The sequence below is a fragment of the Chiloscyllium plagiosum genome, unplaced genomic scaffold, assembly GCF_037043375.1.
Source record: "Chiloscyllium plagiosum isolate Xiang-an unplaced genomic scaffold, Cpla_swu_hap1 HiC_scaffold_8, whole genome shotgun sequence".
Taxonomy (NCBI): domain Eukaryota; kingdom Metazoa; phylum Chordata; class Chondrichthyes; order Orectolobiformes; family Hemiscylliidae; genus Chiloscyllium; species Chiloscyllium plagiosum.
The window spans coordinates 74,171,442-74,199,381 of NW_028270146.1; the positions used below are offsets into that span (position 1 = coordinate 74,171,442).

At 39.1% G+C, this 27,940-nt stretch overlaps 1 protein-coding gene across 2 annotated transcripts; it reads left to right on the forward strand.

Annotated features, from left to right (window-relative positions):
- Window positions 1-29: 29 nt before the first annotated feature.
- On the forward strand, window positions 30-27,916 carry eif2s1b (eukaryotic translation initiation factor 2, subunit 1 alpha b). 2 transcript variants are annotated; one of them, XM_043697933.2, is made up of 9 exons: window positions 54-185; window positions 1,416-1,590; window positions 4,275-4,516; window positions 6,825-6,904; window positions 9,868-10,019; window positions 13,397-13,503; window positions 16,482-16,579; window positions 26,117-26,260; window positions 27,299-27,916. In XM_043697933.2, the coding sequence occupies exons 3-9, from the start codon at window positions 4,276-4,278 to the stop codon at window positions 27,422-27,424; spliced, it is 948 nt and encodes a 315-aa protein (XP_043553868.1). In that variant the 5' UTR covers window positions 54-185; window positions 1,416-1,590; window position 4,275; the 3' UTR covers window positions 27,425-27,916. The 2 variants fall into 2 exon arrangements, with proteins under 2 accessions (XP_043553867.1, XP_043553868.1); XM_043697932.2 differs by lacking the exon at window positions 1,416-1,590 and having other exon boundaries at window positions 30-185.
- The last annotated feature ends 24 nt before the right edge of the window (window positions 27,917-27,940 follow it).

The window sequence follows — 27,940 nt, forward strand, 5'->3', positions numbered from 1 at the left end:
ATACCGCAGCTGAAACGGAAATGGCATCGCGCCTGCGCAGAAGGGAGAGGACGTCGTAAGGGAAACAAACGGCACCGCGCCTGTGCATAAAGGGTATGCGAGGCAACGGAAACGGCGCCAAGTAAGAGAGTGGGCCTGAGGTGCTGATCGCCTTCATTCCTTCGTTGTCCGTAGATTGTGCTCAAGTAAGTGAGACACTGAACTATCTTTTCACGTCGTGAGTCTGTGCCCTGCCACTGATTCACTGGAAAAGGTGGGTGTGGACGCTGGCCTAATGACAGCATGTTTTATCCGGGCACAGCGGGTCCTCGACTTCATCCGCAGGCTCACCCAGGCCCCGGTGACCCTCCTTTTATATGGTTCCAGTCAGTGTGGGTTTGTGTCTGTCTCCGTGTCATTTGAAATCTGACAGAGAGCTCTCACCGCGTATCTCGGGATTGCCTGAGACCTGAGATTTTCCGGTGGGGCCTCTCTTGCCACTCCAACCACTCCCAAGGCCTGGAATGTGGTAGTTTCAGAGAATGGTGGTAGTGTCCCCATCTCTGACCCAGGAGATCCGCGTTCAAGTCCCATTTGTTCCAGAGGAGTGTAATAACATCCCCGAACAGGTTGATTAGAAAATATCTGCAGCCACGTGAGACCTGTCTGAGGATTCTTGAAGTTCACAGATGGAAGGTAGATGGATTGCATCATTCTTAAAGTGAAATCCCAGGGGATGGAAGGCCTCAATACTATATTCACTTCGTTGTCAAGGAATGTCTTCTCTATCTCTGCTAGTTTAGGAATTGAGCTAGGTCAGGCTTAAATTTCCTTGTTTTAACAGACTAGATATTTGGAATTAAGGCCTTATGGACATTTTTGTATTGTCACGAGTAAGATGAAGAATTCAAACGAGTATAATTGCATTATTATTGAAAAACATGGTGTTGGAAAAGCACAGCAGGTCAGGCAGTATCCAAGGAGCAAGAGAATCGATGTTTTGGGCATAAGCCCTTCATCAGGAATCAATTCTCCTGCTCCTCGGATGCTGCCTGACCTGCTGTGCTTTTCCAGTGCCACACGTTTCGACTCTGATCTCCAGCATTAGCAGTCTTCACTTTTTTTCTCATAATTGCATTATTGCAAATTGTTTTTCAGTTTTCTAATCTCTTTGATGTAGATAGACTTGGACAAAACTATTAAAAATCTGAACCCTTTTTCTTAAGTTAATAAATGAAATGAAATATAGATATTTGAAATAAAAATGAAATGAAAATTGCACTATGAAGTAACAGGTATGTCACAAAAATGGCCAGATTGGCTTCAAACCACCACATGCAATTAGTCTTGGCTGACAGCTCCTATTGATTTTTATTAAGTTTATTGAGCTATCCAAAGCCTGCATCAATGGATTTTCTGTCATTCTGATTCCATAGCTCTATTGTAAATTCTCGTGGATTTAATATTGGAATGATGACACATGCAACCCTCCAGTGGCAGAATGGAAAATTCCTATAAAGCAACAATATCAAATTTATTGCTACCTTCTCATCAACCTGGTCAGAGATGTTATTCCACACATTGAACCTAGGCCCACATGTTGACTTAAAGGTACTTTATAGTTATTTTAATTAATCGGTATAGACACGTAGAGCTTCACTCCTTCAGATGTGACTCAGAGGTGGGGACACTGCCATTGCACCATCTTGTGTCCCATTTTGTTTCTTTATATCCTGGGGAATTTAATGGAGATATAACAGTGCATATGTATTCGTCAAAAAGGTTGTCCCTTGGCTTCTTCTGCTGGATTTTCCTGTGTTGGGGATGGCAGTCTGCTCCCTTGTTTAATTAAGGTGAAACTCTGCCTCAGAGGACTAAAATTAAAACTGTGGGCCCAGTGAAAGTCCAGCTTCCAGTGGCATCTTTTATATGTGAAACTTTGCCTCATTGCTTCCATTAAAGTACCAGTGCTTGATCTGTTGCACAAGTGTGGTTTCCTCTCTCACTGGCATCTGGACTGAAAAAAGTTGGGTTCAATCCACTATAGCTCAGAGCATATAATCTATGCTGACACTTCATTGAGAAATGACTGGTTTCAGAGGAGGTTCCCCATGATTATGCCTGGAATGGAAATTTAAGTTATGAGGAAAGTTCAGATAGGCTTGGGTTGTTTTCATTGGAGCAGAGAAACTAAAGGGCAATCTGATTGAGGTGTACAGGATTGAGGGGTGTACAAGTTGTGGATGAGGAGCCATTATTCCCCTAAATTGGAAAGTCATTTGTGAGGGGCAGGAGGTTTAAAAGGGATGTGAGGGAAAAACCTTTTTACCCAGTGGATGGTGATGGTCTGGAATGAGCTGCCTCAGAGGGTGGTAGAGGCAAAGTATCTCGCGTCCTTTACTAAGTAGCACTTGGCATGTCATAACATTCAAAGCTGTGTGCGAGTTGCTGGTGTTGGTTGAATAGACTCTTCTGCACTGTATGATTCTATGGCTGCATGATTGGGTGTTCACCTTTGTATGAGAACATAGGTTTGAGAGTTGGGAGTATATCTGTTGAGTGAAAGAAGACGAAGAAGAGTTTTTTAAATTATGAAGGGTTTTGAGACAATTTGGTAAATAGCTTTATTGAAATCTTGATCAGTTGTTGGAGGGCATCAATTTAAATGAGTTAGGTAAGTTAGGATAAACCTGTAGTGCTTTCACATAAAGTAGTGAAAGCAGAGGCTACTGCATCTTTTAATGGAAGAGAAGAATATTTGAAGAGGTAAGATTTTGAGAATAAGTAACTTGTGAGGTGGTTTTAAATTGTTTTAGCAGCAAGTTAGGTCACCAAAATACTCCTTACGTAAATTCCTGTGATTTTAAATTCTCTATGCAACTCCTTCCCTAAGCAATAACAAAGAAACTTCACTTTTTAAAAAAAGTGTAAGGTAGAATATTTAAGCTTCAGTGTTATTTCCATATAATCAGTGCCCTGTTAAAAGAAAACACAGAAAAAATGCATCAGACATCAAATGCCTTTGGTATGTCTGGAAAATAGATGTGTGCATGGATGTTTGGGAAAAACAGGAACTGCTTAGCTGTGACGTTATTGTTTTGTTTTCAAAGAATAGTTAATTTGGTGATGCATAGAAGATGGTTACTCAGTGGGAAGTAAATGGTTAAAAAAAACTGTAGATTTAAATAATTTCAGCATAATTTGCAAGAATTGCATTTCAGATACAGTCATTTGCTAGTCAGCATTAGTGAATTAAATGCTATATGTCAACAAGGCCAGATACTTTTTGTTATGCCTGTTCAGAGATTCTGATAACTTGTAAATTATTAGAACAGCACAAACCAATGATTCTTACACTTCCAGGAAAGCTAATTTTAAAAATTCAGAAAAGAATTAAACCTTGCATGTTTAACCAGTTCTGTGAATTGTTAATGAACATTGTAGCAAGTGACCTACTTCCTGCCTTTGCTCCACCTCCCTTAACAGTTTTGATTAACAAAAGTCTGTCAGTCCCCAGTTTAACGTGAATATTTGTTTGAGCACCAATTCCCAAATGTTCTCAATTTTTGCTACTGTGTTTTAGAAATGTTTCCAGATTTCACTCCTAAATTTTTGTTCTATATTTTTGGATTGGGCCTCTAAATGTTGAACTCTGCATCCACCAGAGATGGTGTGTGTTCAAAGAACCCAGCTGTTATCTTTAAGATATATGAATTGTAGAACATATGTGCTTTTATGCTTGGATCAGCTAATGATTGGTATCTTTCTGGTTTGTATAGCTGAGCGTCTCACTGGTTGAACTCATTCTATTTTCGTGTATTCCGTGCCAATCCATAATATAAAGTAATTAACCATCATTCAAAAAAATTTAGCATTCATTAAAGTTGCAAACAAACAAATTTTTTGAAGTGGCAGGAGTAACTAAAAACATCTTTGGTTTGTGCTTTTCTACATAAACATTGCAAAAAGCACATTCTCTGCAAATAAAAAAAACTTTGCATTGAACTTCTGAATTAAAGAAACTTTTTTTTTGATTGTTAGGTATTATGCTCCTTTCTTGTTCCCTTGAAGCTGCCAAGCTGAAATGAACTATATGTGGAGTTAAACTGAAACTGCATGGTGGCTGTTTTTTTTGTAGATCTCCTGTTATTATTTTATCCTCTCTTTGTTGCTCCTCAATTATTATTTAGGATTCTGTTGGTTTTGCACATTTTTCCACTATCTAGCAATAATACATTGTCTGTTCTTGCTGTTGTGAAATACTGGTGTAATTTGATTTCTTCTGCATGTTTCAGAATGCCAGCTCTTAGTTGTCGGTTTTACCAACACAAATTTCCAGAGGTGGAAGATGTGGTGATGGTAAATGTCCGCTCCATTGCGGAGATGGGTGCCTATGTCAGTCTTCTCGAATATAACAACATTGAAGGCATGATTCTTCTCAGTGAACTTTCAAGAAGGCGTATCCGATCTATCAACAAACTGATTCGAATTGGTAGAAATGAATGCGTTGTTGTAATCCGAGTCGACAAAGAGAAAGGTATGCAGATTTTGATAACCGTCTGTCGTGTTTTTGCAGATTTAGAAATGGTGTGCCGTTAATGATGACAACTGGAGCTTCATTAATGGTTCATTCTTTATGTTTGCTAATCTCTGGCTCACTAGTTGTGCTTTTACTTCTGAGACATCTGGTGTGGCTTTAAAACTCACCTGAGGAATTTGAACACAAAGTGTTGATTGCCAGTGCAGTGTTGAGTTACAATTTGGGTTAATCTTTTTAAATGGAGGCCCCAACTGCTCTCTGGAGTAGATGTTTCAATTCCAATAGTATTGGGAGATGAGCACGACAGTTCTTATGGATAACATTCATCTCCCAGCAGTTCCATCAAGCATGTTTTCGTTTTTATTGGTCTTCTGTGCCTACTGTTTGTACACGCTTCAAAATAAATTAATTGCCTCTTAGAGCCTGAGGAGTGGTACGGTGACTCAGTGATTACCACTGCTGCCTCACAGCACCAGGGACCCGGGTTTGATTCCAGCCTCTGGTCTGTGTGGAGTTTGCACAGCCTCCCCGTGTCAGGAGAAATGTAGAGTAATAGATAGGGGAATGGGTCTGCGTGGTTTACTCTTCAGAGGGTCAGTGTGGACATAGAGTCATAGAGATGTACAGTATGGAAACAGACCCTTTGGTCCAACTCGTCCATGCTGACCAGATATCCCAACCCAATCTAGTCCCACCTGCCAGCACCCGGCCCATATCCCTCCAAACCCTTCCTATTCCAATACCCATCCAGATGCCTTTTAAATGTTACAATTTTGCTAGCCTCCACCACTTCCTCTGGCAAGTTTCCACACTGTAGGAATTCTATGATTCTATAATGAGAGAGATCTAAATAATTCAGTTATTTTATGTAATGTCAGTTGTTTGTGACTTTTCTCATATTTAGAAAGGAACATGTTTCGAGCACAAGGTTAATTAACCTATGAAATATGATCTGACCATTCTTGGTAAATTCCAAAATCACAATGAGTATTTTCATGTTTTTACTTATGTACAGATATCATGTGTGAATTGCAATTTGTAGCCATTTGTCTTATTTGTCCAAATGGTGAATTTGAATCATTGTTATCAGTCCATTCCAAAAAGTCCATTCCCTAATCACTGACCTCATCCCTCCACTTAATGATAGAGCAGACTTTTCATAATCTTTGCAACCTGTTCAATTCTAAGATGAACTTCCACCCATATACTTGCTCCCTAACACAAAGCTGCCAGCTTTCACCTCCATTGTGGTCTATGGTCCTGATCAACTTATCTGCTAAAACTCTCGCTCGTTCATTCATTTAGTATCTCTACACTTAACTGAACTAGTGCTCTCCTGTCAGATCTCCCAAACACAAATCTTGTTCCTGTCACCTCTGCACTTATTGATCTATTTTGGCCTGGTTTTTTAAATTTAATTTTCATTCTCAATTCCATATTCCATGTCCACATACACTCTATCTCTCTAAATCCTCCAAGCCTGCAACTCCAAGAGCTCTGCATATTTCCCAATACTGGCATCCTGCCTGTTCTATATTTTAATTGCTCTTCATTGTGGTCTTTCCTTCAGATGCGTTGACACTGAATTCTGGAATTCATGTCTGAGTGCTCATGGACTCTCTCGCTCTCTTCCTCCATCTCTCCATTTAAAGCACACTTTTTAACCTGGGGCAGCACGGTGGCTCAGTGGCTAGCACTGCTGCCTCACAGTGCCAGGGACCCAGGTTCAATTCCAGCCTCGGGCGACTGTCTATGTGGAGTTTGCACATTCTCCCCATGTCTGCGTGGGTTTCCTCCGGGTGCTCCGGTGTCCTCCCACAGTCCAAAGATGTGCAGGTCAGATGAATTGGCCGTGCTAAATTGCCCATGGTGTTAGGTGCATTAGTCAGAGGGAAACTGGTCTGGGTGGGTTACTCTTTGGAGTGTCGGTGTGGACTTGTTGGGCCGAAGGGCCTGTTTCCACATTGCAGGGAATCTAATCGACTGCAACAGTCCTGAGATCTTGTGTGAAGTCACATTTTCTTCATTAATATTCCTAAATGTTTTTGGATGTTTTACTACATTAAAGAATTTAGGTAAATGTAAGTTAATCGGAAGTCTTAATGCTGTAGTGTAATGATGTGTGTAATGAAGTAGAGTTATCTGAGCTACACAACTTTCTGAAACATGATGGGATCCTGGTTTCATTATCCTTAATTTCACTAGGTAGCTTTTCAACATACTGGAATGTTTTAGCATTGCCTCTTACAGCAGGAGATTTTGGCCATTGTGGTTCATTGTATTGTACTCGTCTTGTTTGATCCAGGTTACATTGATTTGTCAAAGCGCAGAGTTTCACAAGAAGAAACTATAAAATGTGAAGACAAATTTACTAAGAGCAAGACTGTAAGCATTCTTTCTTTTTTTAAAAAAAAAAACATGTATTTAATACATTGTATGAAAGAATTTAGTATTGTACTGATGGGCTCCTCAGCAGCAGCAACTGAGTACACCTGACTATTTTTTTTTAAAAAAAGGTAACACACTGAAAAGAATGTGCTTTTATGTAGGTTTTTGTGGCAGCATGCCAGTGACATTGCATGAACTGCAGATACTAAAAAAATGCATAACTTGTGTGTACATATACAATTTTTGGACATGTGACTTGACTCTGTTAATGTGACAACGAAGGTAAAGATTTGGTGTGTGTACATATTAGCAACATTAGTATTGCCAGTCCTTCTCATAAGTGAACCCACATCTGTTGATTTGAGGAGTTTGCTTTTACTGTGCAGTATCTAGGCAGATAATAGTGTAATCAGTGAGCAGTATGACAAAGGAACTTGTACTTTGTTTGAAAGGGACATCATGATCCTTACAAGTTCACTCGCATATGTGCCTACATTCTTCCATTAACCCACTTAGTGAGAAAAAATATGTTGTCCAGTCCTTTAGTCCAGAGTCATGAAGGAAATGTACAGAATAACTATTATAACAATTCAATAAAAATCCCTCAAATTTAAAAACACTCTGCCTTGCCTAGTTATGTTAAAGATGGTTGCTTCTGGTCAGTTTTCATGACTTCCAAGTATTAAGTTGGAACTTAATGGCATCTATTGTTGATAAGGTACTTAGCCATGTCTCTTCTGTTTGTATGTGTTTGTCCAGGGACCATGAGCCTCTTTGGACTACCAATTAAACTGGGTACCACTCTCCCATTAGTGAATTTTTTTCAGGCAACACTTGATGTCTTTGCAAGAAGGTTATTTCTCATGTGAATGACCCCTTGTAATCAATGAAACAAAACCTGTTCTCTCAGACTGATATCAGTTACACATGCCAATCTAATACTTGACTCTAATAGATGAAACTAATACTTGTAAATTAACTCTTTAAAAACCCTGAATCTTGCACTGAAAAATCTTTCAATTTTATAATAAGTCAACTCTAAATATGACCGTAAAAACCATGACTGCAGATGCAGGAAACCAGATTCTGGATTAGTGTGCTGGAAGAGCACAGCAGTTCAGGTAGCATCCGAGGAGCAGTAAAATCGACATTTCGGGCAAAAGCCCTTCATCAGGAATAAAGGCAGAGAGCCTGAAGCGTGGAGAGATGAGCTAGAGGAGGGTGGGAGTGGGGAGAAAGTAGCATAGAGTACAATAGGTGAGTGGGGGAGGGAATGAAGGTGATAGGTCAGGGAGGAGGGTGGAGCAGATAGGTGGAAAAGAAGATAGGTAGGACAAGTCATGGGGACAGTGCTGAGCTGGAAGTTTGGAACTAGGATGAGGTGGGGGAAGGGGAAATGAGGAAACTGGTGAAGTCCACATTGATGCCCTGGGGTTGAAGTGTTCCGAGACGGAAGATGAGGCGTTCTTCCTCCAAGTGTCTGGTGGTGAGGGAGCAGCGCTGAAGGAGGCCCAGGACCTCCATGTCCTCGGCAGAGTGGGAGGGGGAGTTGAAATGTTGGGCCATGGGGCGGTGTGGTTGATTGGTGCGGGTGTCCCGGAGATGTTCCCTAAAGCGCTCTGCTAGGAGGCGTCCAGTCTCCCCAATGTATAGGAGACCGCATCGGGAGCAACGGACACAATAAATGATGTTAGTGGATGTGTAGGTAAATGATATTAGTGGATGTGGACGTGGAAGGCTCCTTTAGGGCCTTGGATATGGGTAGGGATATATTTCCCTCCCCACTCCTCTCCGCCTTCCGCAAAGACTGTTCCCTCTGTGACTACCTAGTCAGGTCCACGCCCCCCCTACAACCCACCCTCCCATCCTGGCACCTTCCTCTGCCACCGCAGGAACTGCAAAACTTGCGCCCAAACCTCCTCCCTCACCTCCATCCAAGGCCCTAAAGGAGCCTTTCACATCCATCAAAGTTTTACCTGCACATACACTAATATCATTTATTGTGTCCATTGCTCCCGATGCGGTCTCCTGTACATTGGGGAGACTGGACGCCTCCTAGCAGAGTGCTTTAGGGAACATCTCCGGGACACCCGCACCAATCAACCACACCGCCCCGTGGCCCAACATTTCAACTCCCCCTCCCACTCTGCCGAGGACATGGAGGTCCTGGGCCTCCTTCACCGCAGCCCCCTCACCACTAGACGTCTGGAGGAAGAACGCCTCATCTTCCGCCTCGGAACACTTCAACCCCAGGGCATCAATGTGGAATTCAACAGTTTCCTCATTTCCTCTTCCCCCACCTCACCCTAGTTCCAAACTTCCAGCTCAGCACTGTCCCCATGACTTGTCCTACCTGCCTATCTTCTTTTCCACCTATCTGCTCCACCCTCCTCCCTGACCTATCACCTTCATTCCCTCCCCCACTCACCTATTGTACTCTATGCTATTTTCTCCCCACCCCCACCCTCCTGTAGCTTATCTCTCCACGTTTCAGGCTCTCTGCCTTTATTCCTGATGAAGGGCTTTTGCCCGAAACGTCGATTTTACTGCTGCTCGGATGCTGCCTGAACTGCTGTGCTCTTCCAGCACCACTAATCCAGAATCTAAATATGACAGCCCACTTGGGATTGAACAGATTTAAAATAATCCATCAGTGTATCACTGAGGGACTTTTGCGTTGTTGAATATGTCTTTCGTGTGATGCTTCATGTACTTTTGTCTGATTTTTTTATTTGTGTAGATACAAATTCAAGGCATTGTTCTAAGAATCATGGGGAGTTCTGGTGTCCCCAACAATTAGCACAAATTGATTGCCACTTTTGACATTTTACAAAGCTCTGATTGCACTTCAGTGGGAATTCATTACTAGGAAGTACTTTGATATCTTTCAAACAATTGTCTATCATTCTAATGAATGTTCTTGTATAAGAATAAAGGCACACGTGTTTACTTTTCAACAGGTATATAGCATTTTGCGACATGTGGCAGAGGTGCTCGAATATACTAAAGATGAACAACTGGACAGTCTGTTTCAGAGAACTGCTTGGGTCTTTGATGAGAAGTACAAGAGGCCTGGATATGGAGCTTATGATGCATTTAAACATGCAGTTTCGTAAGAAATAATTTAGTTGTGCTTCATTGAAGAGGTGGGAGATTTGGAGAAGTTCCTCATGAAATTGATTTGTATTAAAACTTATTTTGCAGACCAACTGATATAGTGTGTTTAAGGACTCCAGGCTAAACCCTTACCAAGAGAAATCCTGCTACCTGTATTAGGGCTTACTGTTGAGAGCCCTGTTCTAAGCTGAATCAGTTATCACATAATTTTCCAGAAGTATAAAAAATTTAATAGGATATGCATGTATCCTATTAACACTGTAGTTGTGCCAAAGAAATCTAATTTAGTGTTCAACTCATCTGGAGCAACTCAGTTGCCACTTGATGGCAGCAGTTCCATTCTTTACTGACAGGATGCCATTAAATTGGACGATTTCAAGTGGAATGTACCTTTCCTAAGACACCAACTCACTTAATCAGGGAATGTGGTGATGTAGTGGTAATGTTACTAGGCTGGTAACCCAGATCTGAGGACTAATGTCCCGGGGACAGGAGTTCAAATCACAGCACAGCAGATAGTGAAATGTGAAATGAATAAAATCTGAAACCAAAGCCAGCCTAATAGTACCTGTTTAACCATTGTCTTGTCTGGTTCACTTTTTCGTACCTTATCTGATTTAGCCTACATGTGATTCCAGACCACTGCAATATTATTTACTTTTAATTGCCCTCTGGAAAACCATGGAGAACCAAGCAGTTAGGGCAATAGGGCAATTAAGGATGGGCATCAAATACCAGCCTTGATAGTGATATCAACTTCCCAATTCTAAACAAAATTTCAGTTGAATTTACGCAATAGTTTGGCTTTTCAAAATGTTTCAATGCATTCAAATAACACATTGCATCTAAGTACCATTAGTAGTTTATATTTTATCAATTTATAGGGTTTTTTTTTAGTTTTTAATTTCAGGCCTAGCATTGAAGAAGCTTTTTAATGCCAGCATTAAAAACTTCTTCAATGCTCGGCCTGAAATTAAAGTTCCATTTCAGTACTCCCTCTGTAGCTCATTCTTACCAAGTCCATTATCTAGAATTTTGAATTATATTGATTTTAAATGTGGTTTTGAAATTTTAAATTCACATTAAAGTGTCATTCAGTAATGCTGCTATATAGTAAACCAACTGCCATAAATTAATATGCAGTGTTAAAAGGGTAGAATCACCTTAGTCTTACCATTGCACTGTCTTAGAGAAAGATGACAGGTATTAGTTTAACCCAAGGGTCACCATTCCTCAGGCAAGGGGAAAGGTTGAGAAGGAGAGCCTTTTGTGGTAACCTCAGTTGGTGTGGGAATTGAACCCACGGTGTTGTCATCACCTTGCCATTTAGGCATCCAGCCTTATCTGCTTCCTGCAATCTTAACTTACTCTTTTTTATGATGCAAGTTAAACATAATCCAATAAAATGATTGAACAGATTTCAATGGCCTATTTTTATGTTGCCATTAGGTTTTTTTATTACTTAGAATCATCAGAAATTTATGGCACAAAAAAAGCCGAATGAACTGATCTGGTCCATTCTAGTCTGTTTTTGTAGGTACTGATAATTTGAAGGATCTCGGCTTGCCATGTGGATTCTTTAGACAAAATCCGCAGTAATTTTGCATCAAAGAGGAGACTCTACACTTTTTTTTAAAAAAAATCTGGTGAAGTCCAGTGAACAATAAAATATTGTATAAATACTCAACCCCAGAGCATCTCAAGAATTCTTCACAATAATGTCCTCAGCCTAGCTGTCCTCCGTTGTTCCATCAGTGGCCTTCCTTCCATCTCTAAAGTCAGAAGGGGTGTTGTTCATTGATTGCTAAATGTTCAATGCCAGTTATGGTTCCTCTGGTACTTAAAAACACTTTATCCGTTTCCAGCAAAACCACAGTGCAAAGCTAAGTTCCAAGCAGTGACCCCTTCCAACAAGAGAGAAACTGACCATTACACTTGATGTTCAATGGCATTACCATTATTAAGGCATCCATTATCAATATCCTGGGACGTTGAACTGGACCGGTCTTACCAATACTATAGTGACAAGAATAGGTCAGAGGAGAGAAATCCTGCAGTGAATAAGTCACGTCCTGTCTCCCCAAAGTCTGTATTCTGACTACAAGATAGAATCTAGAGTGTTACAGAATAGTCTCCACTTGCTCAGTTCAGTGCAACTCCAACAGTGCTCTAAGCTTGATACCTTCTAGGACAAAGCAACCCACTTGATTGGCATCCTATCCACCACCTACACCATTGATTCCCTTCACTGATGCACTGGCAGCAGTGTGTACTATCCACAATATACACTGCAGTAATCCACTAATGCATCTTTGACAGCAGCTTCCAAATTCGCAAACTCAACCACTTAGAAAGTCAAGGGCAACAGTTGCTTGGGAGCACCACTACCTGCAAGTTGCCTTTGAGCCACACGTAATCCTGACTTGCATATTGCTGTTGGATCAAATTCCTGGAACTGCCTTCCTGACAGTTCTGTGGGCGTGCCTCCATCCCAAAGATGGTGCAGTGGTTCAAAAAGTTTTTGAACCACTGCCTTCTCCCGGACAATTGAGGATGGGCAATAACTACTGATTTCCATAACCTTCAGATGAATTAATTAAAAAGTATGGTTTTCCATTGTGTCTTGTTTAAGATAAGTCAGACATTGAATTTAAGTCTGTTTGTTTTCCTGTAATTAAGTTGATCGTGTCTGAAGGTAATTCCAAACATTCTGGCTTCATTCAACCCAGTACCTCCAATAAGCTATCCCTAATGTACATTCCTAGATAGTAACTATTAGTACCTTGTCACACCAGTATCTTACAAAAGGCTAATCTTATTTGGCAGGTGCCATTCCAGTCAGGTCAGTAGATTGTGAATAGGAGCAGCAAGACATTTCTGTCTCCACCTCTGAACATATGCGCACACCTTTTAAATGTTTCCAGACCAGTAAACTTGAGAGTAATTGTAAAATCTTACTGCCATTGAGTTAAGATCCATTAATTCCCGACAGATCAAGGATTTCCAAGGTCTTCCTGGTATGTACAGACAGTCCCTTGGTTCCATTGTTGAGTTCATTCACAAGTCAATTAGCATAAAATTCTGAACAAAATGAAGGACAATATTAAGTAGACGAAATGATCATATGTTGGACCTTTAAACGTAAACCATTGTATAACATCACATTTGTAAATCAGGGACCCCCTGTATGTAACAAATTTGTTGTGACACCATGGAAATTTCCTGCATGTTCAGTTCTTTCACCTTCAAGCCTGCCTTTCTTCCTCATCCACGTAAAGTCATCTGACTGTTCTCTTTGCAGCAATATGCAGACCGTCTTATGTTGGTTTCTTCATTATACACATAATTTGCTGGGTTTTTTCCCCCCAACAGAGACCCTACAATTCTTGACAGTCTCGACTTGACAGAAGAAGAGCGGGGAGTATTACTGGAAAATATCAGACGACGTCTCACTCCACAGGCTGTTAAAATTAGAGCAGGTGTGTCTAATGTAATTGTGCAGTGTATTCAGAACTGTCAAAATGATGCAAGCTGAGTCTGATATATCAAAAACTACATTACCATTATATTTGCTAATCATTCTGGAACACAGATGTATTAAGACAATACCAGCATTCTCTCTTGTCTTCCTACTCCTTGGAGAAAATAATGATTTTCTAGTGGTTGGTTGGTTGTCTTTCTGAGCTTGAATAATGATTGCTGTATGGTCTGGGGCACGTAAAGAGATGATTCAACATGTAACTTAATCACAACATTAACTATAATGATCATGCTTCTATCAAACATTTTAAGGTTAGTTTGTAAAGATCATAAGAAAAGATCAGCATACTTTTGATTGCATGCAATTTAATGTTCATTCTCCTTTCTTCCCTACCAAGTTGTCTTTCTTCAGTTTCACAGACTACAATATCATTTATTTTCTAGGCTTGGAATCCTCACCGCCATTAATGTCAAGTTTCAAGTAGATTGTTTAAAATTTGATTTTTATGCTATTGTTGGTTGGACTTTGAAACTGTTGATTATGGTAATTTATCTAAACTTAACAATATTTAAATTGACTTTATTTAAGTAGGGCAAGTAAATCAGTTTATTGTTGTCTCAGTCACTTCAGTCAGCTTCCTCTTACTGTGTACAAAGCATCTTATTTTACTGCCTGAGAGTACTGCACAGGTACACAAGGTCTGTGTTTTGTGTGTGTCTGTGTGCACGCACATTTAAAATATGTAGTTTTGCAACATCAGAGAAAACCAAACTCTGGATATGGTTCAGTTCTGACCTGGCTTCAAATATATTGCTATTCCCCATCACCAAAGATCAGTCAGCTACCACTTAATTAAATATATCATAAGAGAAATAAGATTGTAGAACACATATTGACTGATGGGGAATTAATTCTGCAATTAATGCAGAATTCCTTGATTGATAGATCATTGGAGAGAAAGGAAAATGAGCTGATTCAGAATGAGGTTTCCTTGTGACAAAATAAACATCTGATAGGTACAAAAGTAAAATCCTTCTGTATAAGGTTAAAATAACATTCTTTTCCCGAACTACTTCGTGAAGGAATAATATCTGTTCAGATTGATGCCCGTAGGATATGTTATGCAAGTGTAAGATAGATTTCTGTTAAGTTTTCTTCAGGGAATGTACTGCATAGATTAGTTTGTCTGAATGTTGTGTTTCAATGTTGATGACTATACTATACACCATGCATTCTGTCTACCTTTTCGGCAAACCTTTTTATTCATTTTTTTTGTCAGTCATCTATTTTTGCTTTTTATGTCATTTTTATTGCACAGTATTTGCAAAACAGAAGCAGGCCATTCAGCCCAATGAGTGATGTTTGTTACACATGAGCCCCCTCCAGTTCTCCTTCAGTTAAACTTGTTGGTGTAGCTCATTTCTTTCTCCATTTTATTAGCTAGTTTCTATGCCTCTACTAGTTACTTCATCTATTCCTTGTAGCTGAAGACTTCACATTAATGGGCAAAAACTTGAGGTTTCTGGTTCTACCCTCCAGCTCATAAGAGATTTTCTGTGGCTTAATCATTAAATCCTTTTTGATCTCTCTTGGGTCATCCTTCTTCAGCTTTGTTTTCTAGAGAAACAAATCTCAGCCTGTTCTATCATTTTTAATATATATAACCTCTCAGCTCTACCATCATTCTAACAAACCTTGTGCACCTTCTGTGCTTATCCATTTTATACTGTGGAGAGCTGTTTTGTAGTACATGAGAGTATAGAAGCACGAGTAAGCTATTCTGCCCCAGGAGGCTGGTTTGTCTTGAGTAAGATATTGGCTGATATGATTGCAGTCCTAACTTCCAGTTGCCTGCCTGCTATTTCTGGAGTCATCAGAAAAGTTGAAGATTTTATCAATGTGTACAAAATTTTGCAATTTGTCTGTCTTTTTAGACCCAGTTTGATAGCTAGTTATTGGCTGTCTTTACTAATGAAAGAAGTGCCTTCCTATCCACCCTGTCTTTGTCTGATTATATCTTGCAGATCCCTATCACCTCCCCCCTTAAACTTAATTGCTTTGAGGAAAATAACCCCAACCAATCCAATTGTTCCTCATAGCTTAGGCCCCCTAGGCCAGACAGCATCATGTAAATCTCCTCTGCACTGTCACTAGTGCAATTGCGATTTCCCTTTTAATGTGTTGACCAGAACGTCACTGCAGTATTTCACTTGTCTATGTTTTGTACAGTTCCTGTGTAACTTTTTTTTTCAATCTTGTATTCTGTGCTTTGGCTAATAAAGATAAGTGTCTTATGTGCTTTCCTAATCTCTTCTATTTGACCCATCACCTTCAGGCACCTGTGTTCCTGTATCTCATTGCTGTTCTCCTCTGTATTAAGTATACAATTTGGTGCTGTCAGTAAATCTTGAAATGGCACTACTGAGTCCAAATGAAATATGTAAATGGTAAATAACAATGATTCCAGCACCAAATCCTGTGACTTGCCTGTTTCCACCTTCTGCCAATCTTAATAACAATGTTTTACCTCTTATTCAGTTTAATGTTTCGCAACCAGCCTACTGTTCGTTCTGTTACTGTTGCCCTAATTCTATACATTCTGACCGTATTCCTGAATTTGATTTGAAATACCTTACCTTGTTTTTTTGGCAGTTTTAATTACTTTGCTTTAATTACTTTACTATCATGCTTTTAAATAGTTTGTTTACTTGTGTCCCTAGATCATGTCCTCTTCTACACTTCAGTTTCTGATTTTCAAAAGATGTGGGTGACCTTTTTTTAGTCAAAGTGCTTCACTTCACATATATCTATATTCAAAGTCAGTTTGCTAGTTAACTGTCCAATCTGTGGTATTTCTCTTGTCTAATTCATTTGAAAGATCATGTGTAGTTGCATTTTTTTCTTCAACAGTGAGTTCCTTACTTTGTACTTCAAGACTCGCTTAAGATTTTCAATTATATTTTTGTCTTCAACCAGATATTGAAGTTGCATGTTATGGATACGAAGGTATTGATGCTGTCAAAGAGTCACTTAGAGCTGGTCTAGACTGTTCTACTGAACTGATGCCCATTAAGGTGAGTGTTCAGATGATAAAGCGTTTTCCAGTAGTTGTGGCTCAATCCGATCTTCGTGCCGCCTTCTTGCAAATGACTACAAGATCCCTTTTTTTTAAAAAAAAAAACCCAGGATCAGTTCAAAATGTTTGCATACTCTGAATCTTGAGGTCTGCCTAATTTTGTCTTCTGTACTGATCAAAGTTTGGCTGACTGATTTGACTGTAATCTTAATGACTGGGCAGTATTCATTATATAATGATGAGTTATATAAGCCAACTTGAGTTGTTAAGAAAATATTCATTTGTTCAGATTTATTTTTCTTGGATATGTTTGACTCCATTATGCAATCTCAAGTAGACAAAAATAAACAGTGGAAAAACGTTTTTAAAGCAACAGCTCAGAATTCTCCACCTTAAATACATTCTATTTTAAAAAAAACAAAAAACATTCATTTCTTACTAGACAACTTAATACTATTAAGTTAACAGAAAAGGTTTATAATGTTGCCAAGAGTAGTAGTAAGCTTGAGAATTGGTAGGGTTTTAGAAATTTGTAAAATGACAGTTGATGACCTAAGCAAGGAAGGAAGGAAAGAATGAGAGCAAATTTAGGTAGAAAAATGGTAACAAGATTGTAAGTATATAAAAAGGAGAGTTATTATGATAAACATTGATCAGTTTAGAGACACGGACAAGAAAAAGTGTCATGAAAAATAAGAAAACGGCTGAGGTTTTGAAAAAGCATTTTGTATCTTCCTTCATAGTAATACATATGTCTGATACAAGTGGTGGGGTTTTGAGAGCTAATAGGATGATAATTGATACCGAAATAGAGATAGTGTTATAGAAGCCTGAGGGAATAGAAGCTGACGAACATGCCACAACTATGTTACATTTTATAGGGTGATTAAAAGCGAGCTCAGAGGTGGTGACTGTAATTGTTTTGATTTCTGAAAATTCCAATATTTCATAAAAGTCCCCAGTGATCGAAAGCTGGAAAATGTGAATCCTCACCCAATACAGAAAAAGTGAAGAGAAATTGAGGATTTGCAGGCCACTTAGCTAATAGCAGACTTCAGAAAACTGCAATAATCACTTATTAGGAAGTATTATCAATGCTCTTAGAAAATTACAGTATGATCGAAGTCATGTGAAATTTGCATTAAACAAATTTTAAGTATGTAACTAGTTCAGTAAATGGTAGGAACCAGCAAGTTCAGTTTAGTTTAAATTTCCAAAAGAGATTCAATAAGCTGCCATAGGAAATGTTCAGATGTACAGATGGAGGATTGGTTAATAAACAGGCGATAGAGTCGGGATAAATTGGGAATTTTTAAGTTGGCTAACTGCACTTGGTGCAGTGCCACAAAGATTAGTGCTAGTGCTCAGAGTAGTGTCAAAATTGCTGATTGATCCAAAGTTGTAAGCTGAAAGGAGGACACCAAGAGCAAAGAGATTTGACAGTTTAAGTCAGTGAACAACATATGATATGGGTAACATTGAGTTTGAGAGATTTGGATGTACTTGTACAAGAAACACCATTCAGGTACAGGTGCATCTGGTCATTCAGAAGGCAAATGATATGTTGCTCGAGTATTGGAAAATGAAGTAATTTCTACAGTTGTTAGAAGGCTTTTGTGAGACAACACCAGAGTCCTGTGCACAGTTTGGTCCCTATATGTAAGAAAGAATATACTTAATTTTGGAAGTGTTACACTAAAGGCTTATTTCATTGGTTTCCTGATATGAGAGATTTGTCAAACGAGATCCTGTGTGAATTGGGCCTTGTGAAGATTAGAAGATTGAGAGTTGAAACAACAAGATTCTGAAGGAAGGTTGATCGGGTAAACAGAGGTTGTTTTCCATGGCAGGGAATCTGGGATATTGTGTCACGGCTTTGGGATGAAGTGTCGATCTTATAGGACAGAGATGAACAGTTTCTTCAGTTGGAGGGTTGTGAATCTTTGAAATTGTCTACACCTGAGAGCTGTTCTTTTACTGAAAGTAACTAAAGTTGAATTGGTTAGCTCTTTGCCCTCAGGAGAATAGACACAATGGACTAAAAGGTTATATTACCACATGGAGTATTTGGGCTATCATAAAATTAGAATTCAAAGAAATCAATATCTTTAGTTTCCAATCATCCATTAAACTTAAAGCCACAACACACAAGTCTTAGATAATTTGGAGCATGGAAGGAGGCCCTTCAGTCCAAAGTTTCCATGCTGGTCATCAAACATCTATTCTAATCCCATTTTCCAGCACTTGGTTTGTAGCCTTGCATGCTATGTGTTTCGACTGGTGATCTAAATAGTTCTTAAATGTCTTGCGGGTTCCTGACCTGACCAGTCTTTTAGGGAGCAAGTTAGAAATACCCATAGCCTGTGTTTTGTTTTCAAAAAAGCTCAAATTCCCACTAAACTTCCTGCTCCTTAGCTTAAAACTGTGTCCCTTTTATTATTGATCTCTCTATCCCATCTATGCTCCTCAAAAAGTTTTACACCTCAGTCAGATCCCCATCAGCCTTCTCTGCACTGAGGAAAACCAACCCCAGCCTATTTAGTCTCTCTTCATAGTTGAATCTCTCCAGCCCAGGAACATTCTGGGGAATCTTTTACAGTCCATCTCGTGCAATCACATCTTTCCTATGTGTGAGATATATCCATTCCTTTCTATGGTGATTAGAACTACACAGTGCTGTGGCATAGCTAATGCTATTTGCAGCTCCATCATAACCCCTTTGTTCTTGCATTCAGTATCTTGTTTAAGAAAGGAGAGTATTCCATATGTCGTCTTAACCACCTTACCTATCTGTCCCGTTGACTTCAAGGATCTATTGACATGCACACTGTCTCTCTGAACCCCTAGGAAACACAGAGGATCAATCATTCAACATGTCCTCCCAAAATTGACACCACGATATTCAAATTGGCGCAGGAAAGCAGACATATCAAAGTAATAATTTTCTCTTTTTTTCTTCCCCCTTTAAAATAATAGACACACAAAAAGTCATCACCCTGAAGCATTTTCCCCAGTCTGGTGAGATCACAGCAAATGTATTTCTATCATATATCCAACAAAAGTGGAAGCTGTTGAGCAGCAACTACGAACCTTTTTACTGCATGACCAATCTCAATCTCCTATTTAAATTTGCCATACTCATGACATGTAGCATATACATCTTTTCTTCATATAGGACGTCTTTATCATGGACAGTATCTTTAAACTTGAGATTCTGAATTTATCGAGTATGGTGCTGGAAAAGCACAGCAGGTCAGGCAGCATCTGAGAAGCAGGGGAATCGACGTTTCAGGCATAACCCCTTCCTGATGATGAGCTTATGCCCAAAACATCAATTATTGTGTTCCTCAGATGCTGCCTGATCTGTCCTTTTCCAGCATCACACTCGACTCTGATCTCCAGCATCTGCAGTCCTCACTTTCTCCTCCCATTCTAAATTTATCTGCATGGAATTTGTTACTTCAGTAATTTCAAAATTTCCTGACTACTCGTGAGCTAAAAGTTCCTTGGTGAGAGGTTTCAAACTGTTAGTGCTCCTTTGCAGCTATCCTCTTTTTCAACCTTACAGTTTCCCTCTTAAATCCCTGGGACCTGCCTCACAACCACATTGCAATTTCCCTCCCCTCTCCTCTTCTCCCTTCTGGGTAGCTTTGCCTCTTCAAATGGAGCATTCTCAATTTAACACCTCCACCTCCCTCCACTGAAGTCTTCCTGGTATCTCCCATTTCAGTGGCAGCTTCTCTTTCTTTACCCTCACTGTTGCCCCTAACCTCCATATCGCTCGCGCTCTCTGTTGCACTCACATTCCTTCCCCCTCCCCCTCTCCCTGTATTATGTTCTTAACTTCCACTATAAATATCAAGTACTACCACAAAACTGTTGACTTGCATGGCTTGAATTATGCCTGCAGCACATCTGGTTTATTTTGCCTAATTCATCAATATGTGGACTGCATCATAATTTGCGTGTTTTGGCATGTTTGGATTTTGTATCAAGAAAAGTCTTGATTTGTTCTTTAAAGCTCGTGTTTTTCTTTGTAAGCTTCCCCTCGTGTTATGGCATGCAAGATCTTCATGTATTTTGAAGGCGTTGTTATTGGTCCGTGCTCAGGAAATGAGGTTTTTGGAAACTCTTTATGATAGGAACTACTTTGTTTTATCAACCTTATTTTTGTGCAAGGTTGTTGTTTGCTTCAGAATTAACATTTAACATCAAAATGGAGAAAGAACACTCATAATTGATGCTGCCCTGCGTGGTAATAACATAATGGATGAATAGAGTCACTGGAAATCATTGTAAATTGAAATGTGTTTTCTGCAGTATTTAAGAAAAAAACCTGAAATTGTCTTGGAATTTTCTGTAAATGAGTGAGAAAATAAAAAAAAATAAACGTTTTCTTCTTTGTTAGTTTTCCTCTTAAGTCCTGTTGCTCTCTCTGGAGTACAGTTTCACATATGTCTCCAGTGCTCTGATCTCCTACCCTGATCAGGCTTCTATGGGTAGTGCATGTCGTAAACTAGGTTGATGGTAGAAAATATCTCCGTTATGCTATCTACTCACCTTGGCTGATACTCAACTCGCAATGTGCCAACCGGGGATTTTGGATCTGACAGCTCAGTATCAAGCAGTATTACTCATTGGAAATATTGTGAGTTTTGCTTGAAATTTGGAACAGTAGAGCAAAGCCTGTCATCTTCAACCTAATTTGTGGTGTACGTGTCCAAGCAGGCCCTTTAAAATAAGGTTTCGAGTAGTTGATTTCAATCAAATTGTTAAGTTTAAGTTTGTTTTTATTTAGTTGGATCTTGGAAGTCCATATTTTGTTTTTGATTTTACATTACAATGGAAGTGTTTTTTCTCGGTGCTGCTGTTTTCCTTGTCGTGTTGACTTTGCAACTGCAAATTATTGTGTCAAGTTTCTATTGCACAAGACCTCTGTGTAGGAGGATGTTTTAATTTCATGGTATGTCCTTCATTTAATAACCATCATTGCTTAATACTGAGAGCTCTGAACCCAATCAAGAGCTTGTATGCCCTGGAAAAGAAGGCTGGCAGGAAGTTTAGAAGTCCTTAGAATGTTGAGTGATGTTTTTGTGATGCAGTAAGTGTAGGTAGGATATTTCCATTTCCAGTTAAAATCTAAACTAGGGGCCATACATAAAAGAGAGTAAATAATAAATCCCCAATAAGGAATTTTAAGATAAATCTTCAGCTGGAAAAGAATGTGGTAGCTCTACTATATGGTGTAGTTGAAGAGCATATCATGCTTTTTTTTTTACAGGAGTGCTAGATTTGAATCAGGAGCAGAGGTAAGCCTGTTTTGCTATTCAAGGCAAAGTTGACTGGTCCATGTTCTTGAAATCCCTGGATAGTTAAAACTTACCAATCTCGTATAAAATTAACAGTTGAATTGGTATCAATAGCCTTTTGCAGAAGAAACCTCTACATTTCTACCACACTCTGTCAGTGTTTGCTCATTACACATCTGAAAGATCCAGTTTAAACTTTTGGACTATACCGCCGGTACTAGATGCCCCAGTCAGCAGAAATTGTTTCTCACCATGAGCCCAATCTGTCCCCTCTAATATCTCAAAAACTTCTTTCAAATCATTGCTTAACATTCTAAATTCCAGAAGTACATTCCTAATCATGTAATTCCTGCATGTAATTTAATTCTTGGAGTATAGTTTTTATTGCGGAAATCACTCCCTCCCAGCTTTTTGTATCATTCCTAAACTGGTGTACCCAAAATCACTTTCTGTATTTCCTGCGTTCTAGTCCTTTAGTTATAAATACTTGAATTACCTTCATTGTTTTGTTGATCTTCTATCTGTTCCTGGTTTTTTAAAACATCTTTGTACCTGAACCCCACACTCTTTAGATCTCGACTATTTCCAGCTTTTCACGATTTAAGAAGTACTCTGTTCTGTCCTTTCTAAATCAACGACAAGGGTGAGACCATCTATGTATGTTGAAATCCGTTAGCCACATTTTTGCCAATTTCAAATAATGTGTCATTATCTCTTTTTGTAGTCCAATATTTCAATCCCAAAGTGTTTACAATGCCACCTATATTTGAGTCACCAAATTTGCATATACACATCTAAGATTAGATTAGATTAGAATTCCTACAGTATGGATAACAGGCCCTTTGGCCCAACAAGTCCACACTGACTCTCCAAAGAGTCACCCACCCAGACCCATTCCCCTACATTTGCACCAAATCAATATGTCCCTGAACGCTATGGCAATTTAGCATGGCCAATTCACCTAACCTGCACGTCTTTGGATTGTGGGAGGGAACTGGAGCACCTGGAGGAGACCCATGCAGTCACTGGGAGAATGTGAAAACTCCGCACAGACAGTCGTCCAGGGTTGGAATTGAGCCTAGTTCCCTGGTGCTATGCTAACCACTGAGCCGCCATGCCGCCCAATCCCATCATTTACGACATTAATAAATACAACAAATTAATTGAGGTTCCAAATGATCTTTGTAGGTCACCTCTAGTCACAGTCAGTCCATTAGAATGCCTCCCATTATCCTGAAATTCTTCTTCAGTCACTTAGCTAATTTCCTATCCAAGTCAGTTCTGTGGATTTCAGTTGAAGTGAGGGACTTTTTCGAATTCAATCCTAGAAGGTGATAGATGGTCCAAAGTCCACTAACTTAATCACGTTGTCCGAAAAGTACAATCAAGTTACAAGATCTATATTTTTCAGTTCCATGTTGGCTATCACTGAGCAGCTGGAAAGTTTCAAGGTGTTCAGTCATGTTATCCTTCTATATGGAGTCTGCGGGTTTCTTGACAGCAGATGTTTGGCTGGCCGTTAATTCCCTATAAGTTGTCTGGAGAATTTTGCTATTTAATAAGGATGTCAATCTAAAGAAGCAATTCCTTCGTTTAGAGAAGTCTGGAAGATGATAATTGTAACATTTCCAGTGTTCCCACCACTTTGTTTTTATGCACAAGATTTTAAATAATCTGATCTGCGGATTTGTCATTCTCTAGAGCTATTATTTTCTTTGGCACTTTGAGTATACTTATATTAATTTAGATGAATTCCTGTTCCTCATTCAGTTTTGATATGGAGTCATAGAGATGTACAGCACGGAAACAGACCCTTCGGTCCAACCCGTCCATGCCGACCAGATATCCAACCCAATCTAGTTCCACCTATCAGTACCTGGCCTATAGCCTTCCAAACCCTTCCTATTCATATACCCATCCAAATGCCTCTTAAATGTTGCAATTGCACCAGCCTCCACCACTTCCTCTGGCAGCTCATTCCATACACTTACCACCCTCTGTGTGAAAATGTTGCCCCATAGGTCTCTTTTATATCTTTCCCCTCTTACCCTAAACCTATGCCCTCTTGTTCTGGACTCCCTGACCCCAGGGAAAAGACTTTGTCTATTTACCCTATCCATGCCCCTCATAATTTTGTAAACCTCGAAAAGGTCACCTCTCAGCCTCTGACGCTCCAGGGAAAACAGCCCCAGCCTGTTCAGCCTCTCCTTGTAGCTCAAATCCTCCAACCCTGGCAACATCCTTGTAAATCTTTTCTGAACCCTTTCAAGTTTCACAACATCTTTCCGATAGGAAGGAGACCAGAATTGCACATAATATTCCAACAGTGGCCTAACCAATGTCCTGTACAGCCGCAACATGACCTCCCAACTCCTGTACTCAATACTCTGACCAATAAAGGAAAGCATACCAAACGCCGCCTTCACTATCCTATCTATCTGCGACTCCATTTTCAAGGAGCTCTGAGCCTGCACTCCAAGGTCTCTTTGTTCAGATTTCTGATCCCTTATTGTCTACCAACTCTCTTTTTATTTTCATTTGCAATGTTTTGCAAATTTTAAGGGACTGTTGCACCTCATAATCCTCTTTTTACAATTACAATTGCAAAAACCTTGTGTTTTGATAGTAATACCATTGTAGTTTGTTCATGTATTCCCTCCTATATGTTTTGTTGTCTAATCCCTGTTCTGTAGTTATTATTTGTTTATCCTATGGTTTCTGTTTTAGTCTCATACTATTGCTTCTCTCTTCAACTGTTCCTTGTTATCTTTTTTAGCAAGTAGAACTTCTGCCCTTTAGCAATATAAACTTTTCATTTTGCATTAAGTATTTTCCCCTCCTAGTGATCTCTCATTTTTCCCATTACAGATTTTCTCAGTTTACTGTGGTTGACTAAATCAAGAATTAGTAGCTGAGAAGCATTTCTCTTTGTATTGTTCATCACTAAATCTAAAGTGGAACGCCTCTTTTCTCCAGGGTATATTTCTGACAAAATTCAGTCCTGAACATGCAGGAAGTTTACTGTTGTCCTGGTGTGCTATGCCAATCAAATGACACTTCTGTACTGTTGTTTGTGTTTTCCAACAATAAAATAAATCAGCTTTGCAACAATATATATGAGGCTGTGTAATTTGAGAAGCTGACTGTCAAATTGTTCACAGCAAATGATGGCAGAGTGATATTCAAGGCTAATGTCATATTGGCCCTTCTGTCTGGAGAACTTGCATTATATGAGGATATAAATCCCGCATCAGCCAGACAAAACTCTGGTTGGATCTAGATTACAGTGATACCTTTGTTAATTCTGGTATTTTGTACCTAAGATGTTACCACGAATGGCAACTTTTCACTGTACTCTTGCATTCCTGTATCTGAGTACACATGACCATAAAACCTAATTGTAATTTCCCATTAGCTTATTGGGAATTTTAAAAATGAATGTTATAGAAATATATGTTGAAATGTAAGAAACTCCGCCATTTATTTCAGGGTGATGGGAATCGAACTTGATGGTCAGATCAGCAAAATCATAACACATTCTTGGACTTTTACAAAAATTGTAATTGCAAAAGCATCAAAATAATTGAATTGATTATAGAATCGTACAGTTCAGAAGAGCCCTTTAGCTCATCGAACCCATACCACCAAAAGTACACTGCCACCTACGTGAGTCCTTTTTCTCACTATACCTGTAGCCTTGAATATTATAACATTTCAAGTGTTCATCCAAGTAGTTTTTATTTAAAAAGATTGTTAGGTTACCCACCTCAACTAACCTAGCAGGCAATTCATTCCAGAACCCCATCACCCACTGGGTGAAAAAAATTTAGTATTGTAACATGATTTGGAGCAATGGTGTACATCTCCAATAATATGATTTACTTGGTTCAAATGAAAACCATTGACATTGTGTGAAATTTAATAAATTTGCATACGTCTACATGGTAGCTTGTTTGATATTGTCTGGAGAACTGGTTCAAGAGTCAACGGTAGGTATTGTAAAACATATATCATGAAGTGATTGGATAAAATTTCAGATTGGCTTGATCTGTATCAGCTAAACCTTCTTTTACACAAAGTATTTAGGTGAAATTTAAAACTCTGGAAGTCCTTTTCATACCAAGAATGATAGTTGTTCAAATCTTCAGTCTCCGTTTCTACACTTGATTGAAGATGAACATTCACAAATAATTGCACTAGTGCTTAATTTTTAATTACTTTTCTAGATAAATCTGATAGCTCCTCCAAGGTATGTTATGACCACCACAACACTTGAGCGTACAGAAGGCCTTTCCATTTTAAACCAAGCCATGTCTGCAATTAAAGAACGGATTGAGGAGAAAAGGGGCGTGTTCAACATCCAGATGGAGGTCAGTACTGTATTTCCTTAAGCTGTTTCTACACCCATTCCTTCCATTCTCTTTATAACAATTTCTTAAAGTCAAGGATGATTTGGATGTTGCTTTAAAATCAAGTCTGCGCCTTGCCATTACGTATTTTGTTCGTGAATAACATCACTATGCTGTCCCAAGAACTACAGAGGTTGAGATTTGAACATACCTTTTGAAGAAGCATGTGAGCTTTACAAACTAATTTAATTTAAATTAGTTCAGACAAGCAATAGAGTGATGAAGACAGGCATGAGCATATTGTGCAAATCACTTGCGGTTCTAATCATTCATTTGGAAGAAGTATTAAACATAATTTGGAATCTTTCCTAAAGCTATTAAGAGAAAACGACCTGATCCTATCTCTCATATTCAGGTTTGAATCAAATCAGCTACAGCACAAGGTAACTGAAAAAGAGGTCTGTTTGGCTTGAGTTCTCTTCCTCTCCCATGTATTTAGCTTTAATTGCAGGATTGAAGTACAACTCTTTTTTTTAAATTTTATACCTTTTAGCCATTTTATTGAAAAGGCAGTGTGATAAGCAGATGGGAATCTTTTGCATTTAACTTGTTGCATTTCATAATTGTTAATAAGAGTGACAAGTATATATAAGGGAAGATGGTAGCAGTGTGATGTTGTCATTGTGTCAGTGATCCAGAAACCCAGACTGATGCTCTGATAATCTGGGTTCAAATCCCATTTGGGGAAATTTGAATCAGGAACATCTAAATACAAAGCTAGTGTCAGGGCACTGTGGGGGCCAATGCTAAATGCTGTAAAAGTCCATCTGGTTCACTAATGTCCTTTTTGAAGAAGGAAATCTGTTATCCCTACCCAATCTAGCCTACATGTGACTCCAAACCCATAGCAATGTGGTAGCTCTGAACTGCTCTACCAAATGAGAAGTTAAAAACAGCTGAGAGATGCAAAACCTTAATTTTCTATTAACATTGCTTTCCAAACTTGTAATCTGTACCAAGTGCTTTCACACGTTGCTCATTTTTCTCTGATCTTCATAGCCCAAGGTGGTTACAGACACTGATGAGACTGAATTGGCGAGACAACTTGAGCGACTGGAGCGGGAAAATGCCGAGGTTGATGGAGATGATGATGCCGATGAAATGGAAGCAAAAACTGAGGAGTAATTAACTGCTAGCCACTAGGCGTTAATGAGGGAAAAACAAAACTCCATTCATAACACCAGACTACAAAGTTATCAGTATTGGACGTATCCAAAAGACTTCATGCAAAAGTATTTGATTTTTTTCATTTACATAGCTTGTAATTGGTAATTGTTCTGATACTTTTATTTTTCTTCAGTTTCAAATAGAAAATATTTCACGCAGTTTCCATAGTTTGTGATTGGAAATTTTCCTGGTATCTTTATTTCACAACTGGATCAGAGAGTGTCACAAACGTAGTCAACATTTTTGTACTATAAGCTATAACAACCACTAACACCACCAACATCATCCCCACCCCTCCTCCACACCCAGAAAAACACTTGGAAATTGCTAAATAATCATCCTGGAGTTATGCAAGAATTGGTTCTGTAGGAATGAGAAAAAAGCTTTTTGAGCAAGATTGTATTCAAAACATTTAACAAAAAAAAAATAAACATTGGTAAAATGAAGTGATCTTCGAGACTCTCAACATTTTTT